The sequence below is a fragment of the Notothenia rossii genome (assembly GCF_949606895.1).
Source record: "Notothenia rossii genome assembly, chromosome: 4".
NCBI lineage: Eukaryota > Metazoa > Chordata > Actinopteri > Perciformes > Nototheniidae > Notothenia > Notothenia rossii.
The window spans coordinates 86,470,265-86,486,434 of record NC_136902.1 but is presented as its reverse complement, the minus strand read 5'-3'; the positions used below and the strand labels follow the sequence as shown (position 1 = coordinate 86,486,434).

Here is a 16,170-nt window from a genome sequence, read left to right as displayed (position 1 = left end):
AATGGTTCAGAAAATGTGTGGATGTTAGTTGGCTGAGTGTTACGGTAATGCACCGGCACATCCTTCTTCTGTGGAAATCCTCTGTGCAGTCTGAGTCTCACAGCGCAGACTTTAAAGAGGACACACACACACACACACACACACACACACACACACACACACACACACACACACACACACACACACACACACACACACACACACACACACATATACACACACACACACACACACACACACACACACACACACACACTTAAATCCACATACACACAGAAAAGCCAATTTAAAATAGTCTTTAAGGACCTTCTATTATTTGTGTTATAATATTTGATATCCCTGTCTGGGACATTTTAGCACGTTAAAAAGCAAAGTGGGTCCCAAAATATATTTTTGCATGACAAATCAGGGAGTTTATGAAGCAATTATCTAGTTTATGTATGATTCCGATTATTTAAAAAAGGTTATATGCTCATCTTCAGGTTAATATTAGTATGTTGTTCCTCTACTGTGACATGTCTCCATGCTTTAATGTTCAAAAAGCTCTTCATTGTTCTCATACTGCCTGTGCTGCAGCACCTCTTTTCACCCTCTGTCTGAAACCAGAGCCCAGTCTGCTCTGATTGGTTAGCTGGCCGGCTCTGTTGTGGCTGGTCAACCTCTTAGAGATGTCGCGCCCCTTAGCCTATCACCTACAATATGTTGGAGCATTAGCCAATAGGAGCGCGATTGTTACATAATGATGTCACTATGTTCCGGAAATAAACAAAGGAGTCTAATGGAGGCGTTTCATGCTGGGGGGGGAGTGTGTGGGATTGGGGATTTTAGCCTTTGCAGACCGTTAACATGCACAAAAACGTGTATAACACGCTAGAGGAAATTAATGGATTACATTTTTTTTAAATAACTCTCCAAACCCTGTTCAATGCACATCTTGTCTTTCTGCAGTGAGACATCCATAAGTGTCACATTAAGTGTTCCTGTGGTCTGGAGCTCTTATCAGCTGCACCATGACCGCTCAAGAGATAAAGTGAGATATTCACTCTCTCCCGTCATGCTCAGTCTCTGCTTTCTGTCTCCATTTGTCCCATTCTGTCTGACTTTATCTCTTCAGTCTGCTCTTACAGTAGTTATCTCCTGCAGCTCCTGTCCTACTGTAATTCCCAATTCCCAATTGCTCTGCAGCTGCATTACCTCCGGGCATGAATAATGGAGAGTTTTTCTGTTGGTCCCACACTCATACGTTATGTTCCACACCCCGGGGTCTATCTTTCAAGAAGCATTTGCTGATTTCTCTTTGGCAGTGTGGATCTATTCTCAGAGAAATCTTCAGGGAATCTATTCTTTGTGACTTATTCATCTTATTTATTCATGAAATTCATGACACCGGTTACATAAGTGATTGGCCCAGTTATAGGGAAACTACCAACTTTACCAGTTTTTAATCCTAATTGTACCATTAGTATGGATTACAGAGTGCTGCAGGGAGGACTTATTTCTGTAGGCTCCCTCGACAATAAAGCCAATGGGATTTTTCCATTGGATTTCAGTATATCGTAAAAAATAATCTCTGGTGATCATTTCCACAACTTTGTGATTTTTGAAGCATGAATGATATCGCCATAAGTCAAAATGTAACGTTAGGCTATAAAGTAACAACATCACGGTCACATGACTTCACGTCACCACCGCTAAGCTAAAGGCGGCTAATGTTCGGCGTGATTACGTTTAGTATCCCCATTTAGATATTTATTAGCAACCACCGTTTTTTGTACACTTGTAAGCTTTGTATATTCACCAGTAGGCAGTGTTTCCCCTATATACAGATAGTGGTGGCGCAGCGCCGCTGCTGAAATATGAGCGCCGCTGCTAGGGGGCGCCAGCCAGGTACCCAAAAAAAATAAAAATAAAAATGTTTTTCTTTACTTTTTTTTTTTTTCTTAAAATAATAATAATAAGTGGCGACCCTTTTTCATTTTTGATTGTTTGTTATGTGGATTTGTAGTATTTGTGTTACTGGCATAGGCGACACAGGCGGTCACCTAGGGCGCCAGATCTGGGGGGCGCTGCGCTGGTAGCTCTGGGAGGGAAAAAACATTTTTGACCGTTGGCACTCATCCAAATGTTCGGCCTTGATGTAACAACATTCATAATTAAGTAAATGTAACACCCTTTTCATCCCGGTTACACATTTAATTTGCCCTGTACGGTGGGCGCTGTAAAATATTCAAAAAAATATCTTCCCGGGAGTGCATACCCCCGGACCTCCCTAGAGGATGTGACGTCCACCCCCCAATTCAAACATGTTCATACAATACTGAATACATTTGAAGCCATTTTGACGTCTATTACTTATGTCAATAAGTTTCTGTTTTTGCAGTGTATTTGTCTTTTCTAGAGATTTTTCATTTATTCTTTACACATAAAATGTCGCCTAAAATCTCACCTAGGGCAGCAAATTGTCTAGAACCGGCCCTGGTACTAGGCCTCAAGAGCCTTTCTTGTGCTGACACATAGAAACAAATTGGCGGGGCGCACTTCGCACGCGCACACACTAAAAAATTCCACGCGCTCCGCGCTTACATTATGCTGGGCCCACATGCCTTAGCACCGCTGCTATGACTCCATCCTAGGGGAAACACTGAGTAGGTATTTACTGACATACAGTATCTTATATTGTGGAACAAAACGTGAAAATCTCTTCAGCTCGAGTTAACCACAGACCTTATTTCAGACTACAAACACTTTCACATCTGTAAATCAAGCTAACTAGTGTTCACTTTCTGCATTTTTATACACAGCATTTTTGTAAACGGAGGAGCTACAAAAATGGCAACGTCAAAGAAAAGCACACGTGGTCGACCGAGGAGGTGAAGACGTTCCTACATCTCATTGGCCAAAAAAAAGCCGATCGCCCCGCCTACACTGCGTTGCTACCCCAGGTCCTAAACTGTAATGTAAATGCGCCACGGCCAGCGAGGCAGCCCGAGGCCTGAGCGAGGACGCTTAGGGACGCTTAAACGGGGCTACGCCGCTGCAGTGGAAGTGTGCCATATGGTTAGAATTGCAGTGCAGAACTGTTTCTACCGTTCAGGCAGTGAGAGTAGTTATACAAACATTGTTGACTTGTTTTTTTACAAGCTGATCAGGTATACTCTAATACAGCCAGAAGCTCCTCAGAGCTCCAGACATCACTTTCAATTCTCAGATTTACGTTTTTTGGATATAATGATCAAACATTGGTAATCAAACTTGTTAGTCTCTTGCTTGAAAAGCTGTTTTAACTTAACAAAAAGTTAATACAAAGGCTTAAAAACTATTTATTCTGCAAATAAGGGTTGATGAAGCTGCCAAATGACTTATTAATGAAAAACTCTTTCCAACCGAGTTTCTCCTCCACTCCTTCTTCCTCCCCCTTGCTAATAAGGATATGCATAAATAAAGACTGAAAGAAAGATATGAAGCAGTTATGTGGAGAAAACAGGAATGCAGTGCTCTTTTCTCTCCCTTTCATTCTGCTCTTTTCTGAAGTGTGTGTGTGTGTGTGTGTGTGTGTGTGTGTGTGTGTGTGTGTGTGTGTGTGTGTGTGTGTGTGTGTGTGTGTGTGTGTGTGTGTGTGTGTGTGTGTGTGTGTGTGTGTGTGTGTGTGTGTGTGTGTGTGTGTGTGTGTGTGTGTGTGTGTGAGAGAGCAGGTGCACATTACACAGAAGGATAGGGCCGACCGAGCAGAGAGAGGGAGAGAGAGAGAGAAAGGGGGGAGACGGGGGAAGGAGGTCTGTCTTATAGGTCATACAAAAGAGCCAGTGTTTCCTCTCTCAGAGCGCTGAGTGAAGACAGCGCTGGAGGAGAGAGGCCCTTCGGTCACATTGTCCTCACATAGCCCCGGACCCTCTCAACCCTCACCCCCTGCACACACCCCCCTGTCACCCCCTGCTCACACCCCCCTGTCATCCCCTGCACACACACCCCTGTCAACCCCTCACTCAGTGGCCCTCTACCCGCAGCCCTCCTGCAACATGTTGGTGTCTGCTAGAGTTTTACATGCAATCAAATGTAAGGATATTGCCAACAAAAAACGACTACCTACTGCTAGCTATCATAGCGTGTGCGTGCATTTGTTCGTGCATTCGTGTGTGTGTGTGTGTGTGAGAGAGAGAGAGAGAGTGTGTGTGTGTGTGTGTATGTGTGTGTAAAGACTGCATTCCTGAGCTTGCTGAGCCGTAGCTGGGTGATTAATAGTAACTAGCTGATTGTATAAGAACTAAAATTCCTCAGGTTCGTTTTTTTTTTCTCTGCTTTTACAAACACACACACACACACACACACACACACACACACACACACACACACACACACACACACACACACACACACACACACACACACACACACACAGAGTTAAAGACACTGGCAGCTTGTTTCCACCTGTACATGCTTAACAGTTAACTGAACAGCACATTTGAGTTGCGTTGTGTTTTACTTTTATGTGTGTGTGTGTGTGTGTGTGTGTGTGTGTGTGTGTGTGTGTGTGTGTGTGTGTGTGTGTGTGTGTGTGTGTGTGTGTGTGTGTGTGTGTGTGTGTGTGTGTGTGTGTGTGTGTGTGTGTGTGTGTGTGTGTGTGGGTGTGTGGCTTTTAATGAGGCATTCAGGTAGAATAATGGAAGCTCAGTGTGTGTGTGTTATCTGCAGGTTGCACAGGGAATTCAGGACACAGAAACCTTATCCACCTCTGGCTTTCTTCTCCCTCTGACTATCCTTCCTCCTCTCCTCCTGGTGTCTGTTTTCCTGCTTGTTTTTTTCTGTTGTCTTTCTCTGATCCTCTCCATCTGTCCTCTCTGTCCCTTTATCTTTCTGGATTTCTATTTTCCTACTCCAAGCTTGTGATTACATGTAACGGCATTATGCAATCGGGATACAAAATAAAGGTGGCTGTATTCCGTTTCAGTTACATAACAAATCAGAATACTGTTACATTTCCGAAAATTGTAGATTACTAGCAGGATTACAATGTTGGTAAAAAACTAAGAAGAACATATCGTGTTTGCTGGAAAAGGATCAAATGTATTTCTTCATTGTAAGCTGTACTGTTCTGTAGTATAATACTTTAGGCCTACTGCCCGAATCTGCTTAACCAAAGGAAGGTTTTCCTATAAATAAGATCTCTGAGCAGAGGACACATGTTTGATCCTAAATGTCTTGGTTTCTGCTTTTCTAAGGTCACCTTGTTCTGTTGTCTTTCATATTACACTTGTGACAAACATTAGTTATAATGGACAAATATCAATCCTGTGTTCAACAGAGATAGTGGAGGTTATGAAGGATTTATGGCTTCTGGACACATAGACGTTTTTATTTAGTTTGGTAAACCGCGTAGAAGATGCTCGTGGAGTGTGGAAGTGATGAAAGCATGGACGAGTGGTTCCATGCACTGATTGTTACATCACATGTCACTACGCTTTTACCCAACGCTACTTACATCTACTCAATAGTGTGTGTGTGTGTGTGTGCGGGTGTGTGCGGGTGTGTGTGCGTGTGTGTGTGTGTGTGTGTGTGTGTGTGTGTGTGTGTGTGTGTGTGTGTGTGTGTGTCTGTGTGTCTGTGTGTGTGTGTGTGTGTGTGTGTGTGTGTGTGTGTGTGTGTGTGTGTGTGTGTGTGTGTGTGTGTGTGTGTGTGTGTGTGTGTGTGTGTGTGTGTGTGTGTGTGTGTGTGTGTGTGTGTGTGTGTGTGTGAGGAAAATCTCCGCTTTTTGTTTATGGTTGTTTTGTAGTGTTTGGTCACGGCAGCCTGGCTCGGACCAATAAGAATTCCTGATGTGGTTTTCTGGCAAAGGGCTGTTCTCCCATCAGCGTGTTGGCAGGGCAGACGACGTCCCCAGAAAGCTCCGCTTTGTTACCTTGGGTCGGCTTTGGCTCGCCGCAGCGTGACTTTTGGAGGAAGGTGACAGAACTAGATGACGTCCAGGGTTGGGAGGGATACTTTAAAAATGTAATCCGTTATGAATAGTAGTTACCTTTTTAAAACTAATGTAATCTGTTGCTCCCCAAGCTTGGTGCCGTCTGATTGTAGTGAAAAGTGGGAGCAGCAAACAGACAATGACACAGATACATATGCTTAGACACTCATCCTCTGAAAGCAGGGAGCAGACACAGTGGGTGTCTGTTTTGAATAATGGGGGGGGGGGGAGCGGTAATTATAGTTTCAAAGTCTCAAAATGCTACAACTACTGTCACACACTGGATGAAGGTGAAGTGTTTTGTTAGAGGAGGATGAAAGCGTAATTAAGGAGCACTATTGGAGTGACTCTGATGGTTATTGGACTCAGGATTAATTAATTTGGATTCCCGCTGTATGAAGAAATTAAAGGACGGCGCAAGTGGAAACAATTCACAAAGGGATTAACCTGTTTAAAACACATGCTCAAAGTAAGCCGGATTTTGCCGATGTGTTTATGTGGATTCAAAAGTCGAAAATAATCTACAAAATGGAGGAGACCGATCTGATCGGAGCAACTGTGACAAATAATCCAACTGGAACCGGCATGGACAATGACAATGTTTTAAAAATGCGCTTATCCAGAAAAGCCTGGTTTGGACACTTTACGGGAAGAAGAAACATTTCTATTAAAGAACAAATTATACATTTCTATCTTTTTATGCCTTTATTGCTACTAACTTGCATTGTTATTAAAACGAATTAATCCATTAAAAAAAGTATTTAATTGTAATGTAGAGACAAGGCTTTTAGCGACAATCATGTATTGCTTTACAATATATGTAAAAAAAGCAAAAAAGTCTAAATATGATATTTGGCCTCAAATTTCTGAGGCCTGGCGCACCCCCTGCGATCTTTTGCCCCCAAGGGGGGCGCGCCCCCCAGGTTGGGAACCACTGATGATACTCACTTTTAGACGGGTTTCGGAGGGTTATTTTAAAGAGGACATATTGTGGCATGACATGTTAACATGATTCATCTTTCAAACAGGTCTTTATTACACAGAAGCCAGTCCCAGAGCCCAGTCTGCTCTGATTGGTTAGCTGCCCGGCTCTGTTGTGATTAGTCGACCACTTAAAGATGTCCCGCCCCTCAACCAATCACGTACAATGTGTTGGAGCGCTAGCCAATAGAAGCATGAGTGTTACGTAGTTATATCACAATGTTCTGGAAGTAAACAAAGGAGTCCAATTGAGTCGTTTCAGGCAGGGGGGGGGGGGGACTTTAGGATTGTAGCCTTTGCAGACCATTTACATAAACAAACACCTGTACAACCCAAACTACGGGGAAGCGAAAACCCTGAAAAAAATAGCAGGGCCTCTTCAAAGATGTAATCTGTTACAGTTACTAGTTACATTACATTACATCACATGTTAGACACTTTTATCCAAAGCAACTTACATACTCAATACTGTGGACAATCCCCACAGGAGAAATTTGGGGTGAAGTGTGTTGCCCAGGGACACAACGACATGCTGATTGGAGTGGGAATTGAACCAGTGCTCCCCTGATCCGAATACCAACACACAACCCACTGCGCCACACACCTCCTGTCGTTTCCTGATAACGTACTCTCTTTTAATGTAATCCGCTAGCCCCCAAAGCCTCTGTATGGGTTCTTATGTGTGTGTTAAACACGCCTCCAACCCTTCCTGGTGTTTAATGTTTAATTGAGGCTGACGGGATCAGTGATAATAGTTAACATAGCGCCTTTAAATTCCCTCAGCTCTGACTTCATTCACAACATTCATACCAGAGAACTGTTTATTCTCAATGAACCATCCTGTATTTATAAATTATTATATTGCATCAGAATGAATACTAGAAAAACATATTAGGAATAAAACAAATGACACATTATTTGAATAGATGGTGACAATTTAACATGCTTAATGGACTTTAATTTGAAGTCACCACACTGTAAAATGTGTGTGTGTGTGTGTGTGTGTGTGTGTGTGTGTGTGTGTGTGTGTGTGTGTGTGTGTGTGTGTGTGTGTGTGTGTGTGTGTGTGTGTGTGTGTGTGTGTGTGTGTGTGTGTGTGTGTGTGTGTGTGTGTGTGTGTGTGTGTGTGTGTTTGGTAGGTATGTATGATTTTGAAGCAGATATGTCACACATTAGCAAGGAGTCATCCATTACCTGTTACTCAAATATTAACTTACAGAGGGAAACAGGAAGATAGAAAAATGGGGGAGGGATAGATGAGGGACAGTGATAGGAGTAGGAGTTATTTTTAAGATACTTCAAACATTGTTGTTCAATTTCATTTTCGCATGAAGCCTGTCTGACAGCATAGTTACCTTGGCCGAGGAAGTTATGTTATTATAAAAATAAACCGAGTGGTGCGGTGATGACATATTTTTGTAGGCTGACCCAGAAATCAAAATGAACATCCCGGCATTTTTTTTCTTACACTGCTTAGTTGAATACTATTCTGATAGGTCAATTTGGACATTGGCTATTTGTCGCTATCAGACAAGGGACTATGTGCAGTCATATCAATCCGCAGAAAGAAGTCCGGTCAATTTAAAGTCAGCTGCGAAGAAACATTAGTCTGCACTTTTTAAATATTTATTCTTATATTTGTGGAGAGCACAACAGCAGAAGAAGACGGACCGGAAGTTAACAATAACGGGACACGGTATGGCAGTGTTTAAAGACTGGTTAATGTCAAATAAAATGTGAACAGACTTGGAGAGTTATAGAAATGCTCGATTACGTTGCTGTCGCTGCAGTTCCAGCCGTTGGTACGATGTTGAACACACTTTTATATTCGGAAGCAATACTATCATTTAATATCGATAATGTGAGTCGAGTCGTTGGTCCTGCTCACCCTGACGATGTTCTTGTTTCATTCATACATTATCCCTTCCTAATGTAACCTACCCCTCCCTCTTTTTACTCCAGGACTCTGCTGTAGAAAAGCTGCCTCCTCCAGAAAATCCCTCATCTCCATGGTAACGGGCCTCGGGCAGACCCAGAAAAACATCGGGCCAAATTCGTCCGTTCCTCTCCAGCTTACCTGAATCTGGATCATACTGAAGACGATATAAAAAAATATATATAATTCTTGAAGTATTAATGATGACCTTTCACTTCTTGGAGTTATTTTACAATTTGTGTACAGTCACCGAAGCCAGAATACCTACAATTGTGAAAAATGTAATATTTTAGACTCTATACGTTACGTAAAATGCAGAGGAATTTTTATACTCTCTAAATGTTAGCCTGGAGGAACGTTTAAAAGATTGCTGTCCTTGAGCAATATGTCAGGGATGTATCCATGCACCATTAAGGGCTCTTAAACTGGACACCAGTCCCAAACTGGTCTGAAAGGAGTCCCCAAAACCGGACCAGGATGCACCAGCTGTTCAGCCGGGTGCTGGGGCAGCGGGATCTGTCCAGGGCGGGGGATCTATTTTCTCTGGAGGACTCAGAGATCGAGGCCTGTCTGTCTCAGGCTCTGGACCAGATCAAGGCCATCTCCTGCTCACAGGTCAGAAACCAACACATAGACAAGAAGTAACCAAGATATTTAGGATCATAAATGTGTCCTCTGCTCAGAGATTTTATTCATAGGAAATCATGCCTTTCATTCAGGATATTCAGGCAGTGGCCTATACACCAAGAATGAAACACATGAGCACATACTGCAGTTTAAAAAAGCGGAAATACAACATTTGAGCACACATACACACAATTAAACTCACACACACAATGTTATGAACACACAGGTACACCTACTGAAATAAAAACAGAACAAATGAACCAAAGAAAGTGAAACATGAAGCAGATTCAGGCAGTAGGCGTATAGATTCACACTTAAAGTATTATCCTACAGAACAGTAGAATTTACAAAGAAGAAATTAAATGTTATCCTTTTACAACAAACACAATATGCCCTTTCAATTTTGTTTTACTATCATTGTTATCATGCTAGTAATCCACAAGTTTTAGAAATGTAACACTAATCTGATGTGTTTTATGTACCGGTAACTGTAAGGGGATACAGTCACCTAATCCCGTTACATGTAAACTGTCTCTATCCAGGATGAATTTATCTAAGATATCAAAGGTCATGTTCTAGTTTAATTAATTATTCATGCTCTTATCCATAATTCATATTTTTGTCCTTCATTCATCACTGTATCCTTAATTCATTGTGCCCTCTCACCGTCTGCCGGCTCACAGGACTATCTAACCAATGACAATGACCAGGCGGTGGTGGAGATCTGCATCACGCGCATCACCACGGCGATACGGGAGACGGGCTCCATCGAGCGGCACAGCGAGGCGCTGGTGGGGCTGTGGGAGTCGTGTCTGGAGCACAACCTCACCCCGCAGGGAGAAAACACAGAGGACACCCCGCATGCCAAGATAGCCTCTGACATCACCAGCTGTATCCTGCAGGTACTCACACACACACACACACACACACACACACACACACACACACACACACACACACACACACACACACACACACACACACACACACACACACACACACACACACACACACACACACACACACACACACACACACACACACACACACACACACACACACACACACATACATACATACATACATACATACATACATACATACATACATACATACATACACTCACTCACTCACTCACTCACTCACTCACTCACTCACTCACTCACTCACTCACTCACACACACACACACACACACACATTGAGGCACACACCCGTACACTAGACATTGTTTTCTCAATATCAAATAAAAATGTATTTATACATCACTTTTCATACGCAAAAGGTAAAACAAAGTGCTTCACAAACCATAAACTAATATTAAAACAATACTCTCACCTCCCTTGCCACACAGCTGCGTGATTAATAAAAACACTTAAAACCAACTGAATAAAAATAAATAAAAGAGGAACCCCCAAATGTTTGCATTTGCAGACCACAAATCTATAGAACACACTACAGCAAAGAGAAAACCCCAAGAGTAATAATAAGACCGCTTTAAGAGCAAATCAACTTTAAATAAGCACTACAGAGAGTCTTTTCAAATCTAAAGCATGCCTTAGTTTCCCATCAGACCTAGCAGCTGAAAGGCTTAAAAGCAGACCGACTCTGTTCCCTTTCGGAATGTTCTTAATACCATCATAATGAGACGGAGAGGCACGTACAGCGGCTCTGATGTCTTAACTCTGTCACTCTCTTTCCTCTGGATTTCATTCTTTTCTGTCTTACTTATTCACTGTCTCTTCCCCCCCCCCCGTCTACCTTTATTTGATCTCCTCGGTTCTATCTGTCATCTTGTCATGTTGAATCTGTTCATGCTCAAACACTCTCCTTACCCCTTCTCTGAAACTCCCACAGAGACAGAGGTGGATAGAAGTTCTCTTTAGTGACAATTGTGATTGTAAAACTCCTTCATTGAAAATCCTACTGAAGTAAAAGTACAAAAGTATTGGCATCAAGATATACTAGGTACCAAAAGTAAAGTTGTACACAAGGAAACAACAAAATGTACTGTACGGTTAGATTGAAATAAGTGTGATGATGAAAATAACATGATGTAGATTCATTTGATGAATACATAACTCTTTTGTGGATACATTGTCTCCACTGCCATCTAGTGGTGAAATAGACCAAGAAAACCAGGCTGCACACTTTTCCAAAATATCAACAGCAGCTTGATCGACGTTTTCTGTAACTGTCCAAGTCTGTTCACATTTTCTTTTCCATTAACCAGTCTTTAAACACTGCCAGAGCCCATAGTGTGGTCCTGTTAGTGTTTACTCCCTGTCTTTCTTCTTCTACTGTTCCCTTTAGTGTTTACTTCCTGTCTGTCTTCTTCTTGTGCTTTCTCTCACGTCCAGAGCTCTGTCTTTTAACATATTTCCTTCTCTTCCTTGATCCTCCTTAGCAACAGTCATTATTTTGCTAAGCAGCGGTTTGTTATCGAGTATTAACAACCTCTGAAATTTCCAAATTGACCAATCAGAATTGAGTATTCAAATATTTGTGTAATTAAATGTATATAATGACTGCTGAGGAGCATAGAAGTGATTTGACTGAATTTTGAAATAATAAACAATAATAGCCTACAATGTAAGGCTCAGCAGTATCTTTCAGTTTCACTGTCACACACACAAGGGTCACACATACTTGTATATCAGTGTGTCCTGTTGAGGGTGCTAGTGCATTTCAAATCCTTTTCTCTCTTTCTTCCTTCTGGAAGTGTTCGCTTTTTTTTTCAAGTGGTTTGGGATGGTACTTTTTAAAAGAATTTGCTGTTGCCTGTGTTGTTTGAAACAGGTGCGTTTTAACTGCAAATAAAATCTACCTATTTGTACAAATAAATACCCTGAAGGTATATAATAAAAGCCCCTGTATCTGACGAAGGCTGTCTCCTCTTCCTCCTGTCCTCAGAACTACAGCTGTCCCTCCGTCATGGTGCTGGCCGTCCCGGTGGCGGTGCGTTTCCTGCAGAGAGGGAACCGGGAGCTGAGCAGGAACATGTCCAGTTATCTGTCGCTAGCTGCCATCGCCAAGGCTGACCTGCTGGCTGAACACACCGAGGCCATAGCGCTCAGTGTGCTGGGAGGTAGGATGCTACTTTTATATTGTGATATTTAAATTAGGTAACTAATCACATTTATTCACATTGGAACAGATCACACTTTTAAAGTAACCCTCCAAACCCTGGATACTGGTCGGTATTGATTTTAACTTCCTGTCTTAACAATTGCAAAAGGTGAACTGTGCTGACCTCTCGACAGTCGTAAAGGAAAGTTTTCCCAAAGCTCTGCCCTTTAACCCGTTGTTAACACAGATGCTTATTAGTGAGGTGTAGGAGTCTGAAGGGCAGTAGTTTGCAATCCTTGATGGAGATTTGTTTACCCCTTTAGGCCTGTACACACACACACACACACACACACACACACACACACACACACACACACACACACACACACACACACACACACACACACACACACACACACACACACACACACACACACACACACACACACACACACACACACACACACACACACACACACACACACACCCTCACATAGCATCAGAGTGAGTGAGCTGCCCACCCTGATGATGCCTCCAGCTCTCACATGAAACAGCTTAGCTCTGCCTTAAAGTCTGTTTTTTTGACTGAAGTGAAGCCAAGGCTTGAGCTTAGAGCGGGAGATAGTTGAAGAGCCACTTTACACCTTTCGTTCATAAAACCGTGGCTGAAAATAGAGACACAAGGTGGACGCTGTTTCTGATTAGAGACTGAAAAGATTAATTGGCGTTTTGGGCTACAATGTTTTAAAACAAATGCCTGTCGTATGTATTAAAATACATTTTCTTTAACTGCTGCCAAATGTTGATTCTAAAGAAAGAATAGACACATGGACAAGTAGATAGGTATCTGGCTTTTGCTAGCATGTTAAATACATAGCTAACGTTCACTAGCTAGCTAGACAGACAGACAGACAGCTACACAGGCCGTTTCTCAATCGCGAGGATACTGGCTTGGCAGTCGCATACTTCCAAGTCACTTCCTTCAGAAGCGAAGCAAGTATACTTCCAAACCACGGCTTCGGAAAACAAAGAAGAATGGAACAGGCTAACAAGTGTGCCACTCTCTCTAACGGTTTCAACATAAACTGTACCGAAAATAAATACCTCACGATGTCTATCTAATTATGAACTTGCTTTACTTTCACGGAACACATTTTTGGTGATAACAAATGCAACAAAGTAACATATTTACCAACACATGTTTTACGCCACTACATACTCATTTAAATATGTGCTGCGCTGCGTCGGTTCAGCCATTCTCCGCAAGGGTTTTTTGAAATTGGTCCGTTCGCAAAGCATTGTGGGGATTTGAAGGACGCAAAGTCTACCCATGTGCAGCCTCGAAATTACCCCCAAACCAAGGACGTGGCCTCGGGGGAATTCCAAGTATGCTGGAGATTGGAACGGTCCTTCGGCGGCACTCGATGACGTAGTATCCTTGAAATATTTGCTTGAAAGCCAGTTTCCTCGCGATTGAGAAACGGCCACAGACACACAGACACAAAGTAACTAGGTGGCTAGGTAGCTAATTTATCTAGCTTGTTAAGTGGATGGATGGATGGATAGATAGATAAATGGATGGATGGATAGATAGATAGATAGATAGATAGATAGATGGATGGATGGATGGATAGATGGATAGATAGATACTTTATCAGGCCTTACACATGAGTTAAAAATACAGAACATTTGAATAAAATAGACTTCATGATACCTACATTTTTTTGGGGTGAAAATATTGTTTCGTGTTTGTTTATAAGAACTCCAGAGGGTACCTAGCTGTGGTACATTTCACATTTTTAACTTTTTAATTCTCTCTAAGTAATGCAATTGTTTTATCATTTAAACATGTTTCTTTGTAACATGTACACTTTGTAATTTACATATCAGATTCCTGGCGGTCTGACGCTCAGCGGAGATACAGTCACAATGTTTGTTTCCGAGCTTTGACCCTGAGATTTCTTTCCAAAAGATGTATGACCTCTCTTCATAATATCACACTTTGGGACTCTTGTGTACACCAACATGAAGTGAACCCTGGCCTTGTTTTTGAAAGCTTAGAAAGAGAGATACATTTAAAAAAAAAAAGGAAATATGAGAGGGATAGAAAGTTTTATACAAATAAACACTAAAGCTTCTAGGGTTGATGAACTGATGGTGGGCCTGATAGGTAGAGCAGAAATATAACAAACACACAGGGTTTGGTGGGGGTAAAGCAAATTCAGGCAGTAGGCGTATAGATAAACATGTTTTATTACATGAAGTCCATCATGTGCATCATCATGTGCAACTATACGAACCAAACAAGGACCTTAATGAACAAACCGATTCTTCATAGTGTCGGTAATGGTCAAAAACGTATAACATTCTTGGAAAAAACATAAACACAAGACTGACTGTATGCACACACACACACACACACACACACACACACACACACACACACACACACACACACACACACACACACACACACACACACACACACACACACACACACACACACACACACACACACACACACACACAGTTTGTTGAAGCAATAACAGATGAGCTCTGTGTCTCCCAGCAGCCCCTCTGTTCAGGAAGTGAGCTGATGTAATGGGATGGTTGATGGGGGGTGAGATGAAACTTTGGTCACAGGAGCTAGCTGGTTGGATGGACTGTGTGTCTGTTATTTGTGATGGCACATTACGTGCTGTATTTCCATCGTATATCTTTCAGCTTAGAGAGCGTGTAGCTAGTTTTACGAGGGTGTGTGTGTGTGTGTGTGTGTGTGTGTGTGTGTGTGTGTGTGTGTGTGTGTGTGTGTGTGTGTGTGTGTGTGTGTGTGTGTGTGTGTGTGTGTGTGTGTGTGTGTGTGTGTGTGTGTGTGTGTGTGTGTGTGTGTGTGTGTGTGTGTGTGTGTGTGTGTGTGTGTGTGTGTGTGTGTGTGTGTGTGTGTGTACTAGTAACAGGAAGCTCTAGGAGCAGGATGCGGCATGAAGGTTTTATAGCCTGCTACAGTAAGCCGCAACAGGCCATGGTAATTATCAAATGTCTCACACACACACACACACACACACCACACACACACACACACACACACACACACACACACACACACACACACACACACACACACACACACACTCTCTCACAATAGTACCTGCACACATATGGCATTACTTACGCCCTATAAGCATAGTTCCTTCCTTCTAACAGTAAAATCTGATCTTATGGTAACACTGCAGTGTGGTATGTGTCGTCTGTCAGATGTATGTTATTTACTTTCTCCCCTGCTGTGTAACATGTGTAGTTACTGTACTCTGGCTTGTAAGGTTAGGACCAGGCAGAGTGATTAGACTTCAGGGAGGGTGGTTTTGATGGAAGTCAGTGTGAAAGGTAGAATGCACTAACAGGTCACAGTTTCAGAAACAGTTGGAGACTCTGCAGAGCTGCAGGTGAAACATGTTACATTTCATATAGCTGGATGGGTTTCAGGAAACTGTAAAGCATGTGTTAGCCCAAAATCAACTTACATGCTTAGTATCTGCTCTTTCAGATATATTTTCAGTGAGATGGTTTTGGGAGATTCCATGAACAGCATCTATGTCTTGAATTTAC

General features: G+C 42.3%; 1 protein-coding gene across 4 annotated transcripts in view; it reads left to right on the top strand.

Moving 5' to 3' along the window:
- Positions 1–16,170, top strand: part of veph1 (ventricular zone expressed PH domain-containing 1) — a 93,571-nt gene that overhangs the window by 1,538 nt on the left and 75,863 nt on the right. For 3 of the 4 annotated variants that reach the window (XM_079679261.1, XM_079679262.1, XM_079679264.1), the window contains exons 2-4: positions 8,897–9,485; positions 10,181–10,399; positions 12,409–12,583. In XM_079679261.1, the coding sequence (XP_079535387.1) occupies positions 9,348–9,485; positions 10,181–10,399; positions 12,409–12,583 (532 nt within the window). In that variant the 5' untranslated portion in view covers positions 8,897–9,347. Of the gene's footprint in view, positions 1–5,812; positions 5,938–8,896; positions 9,486–10,180; positions 10,400–12,408; positions 12,584–16,170 lie in introns of those variants that run through there. The other variant, XM_079679263.1, reaches the window with a different exon arrangement.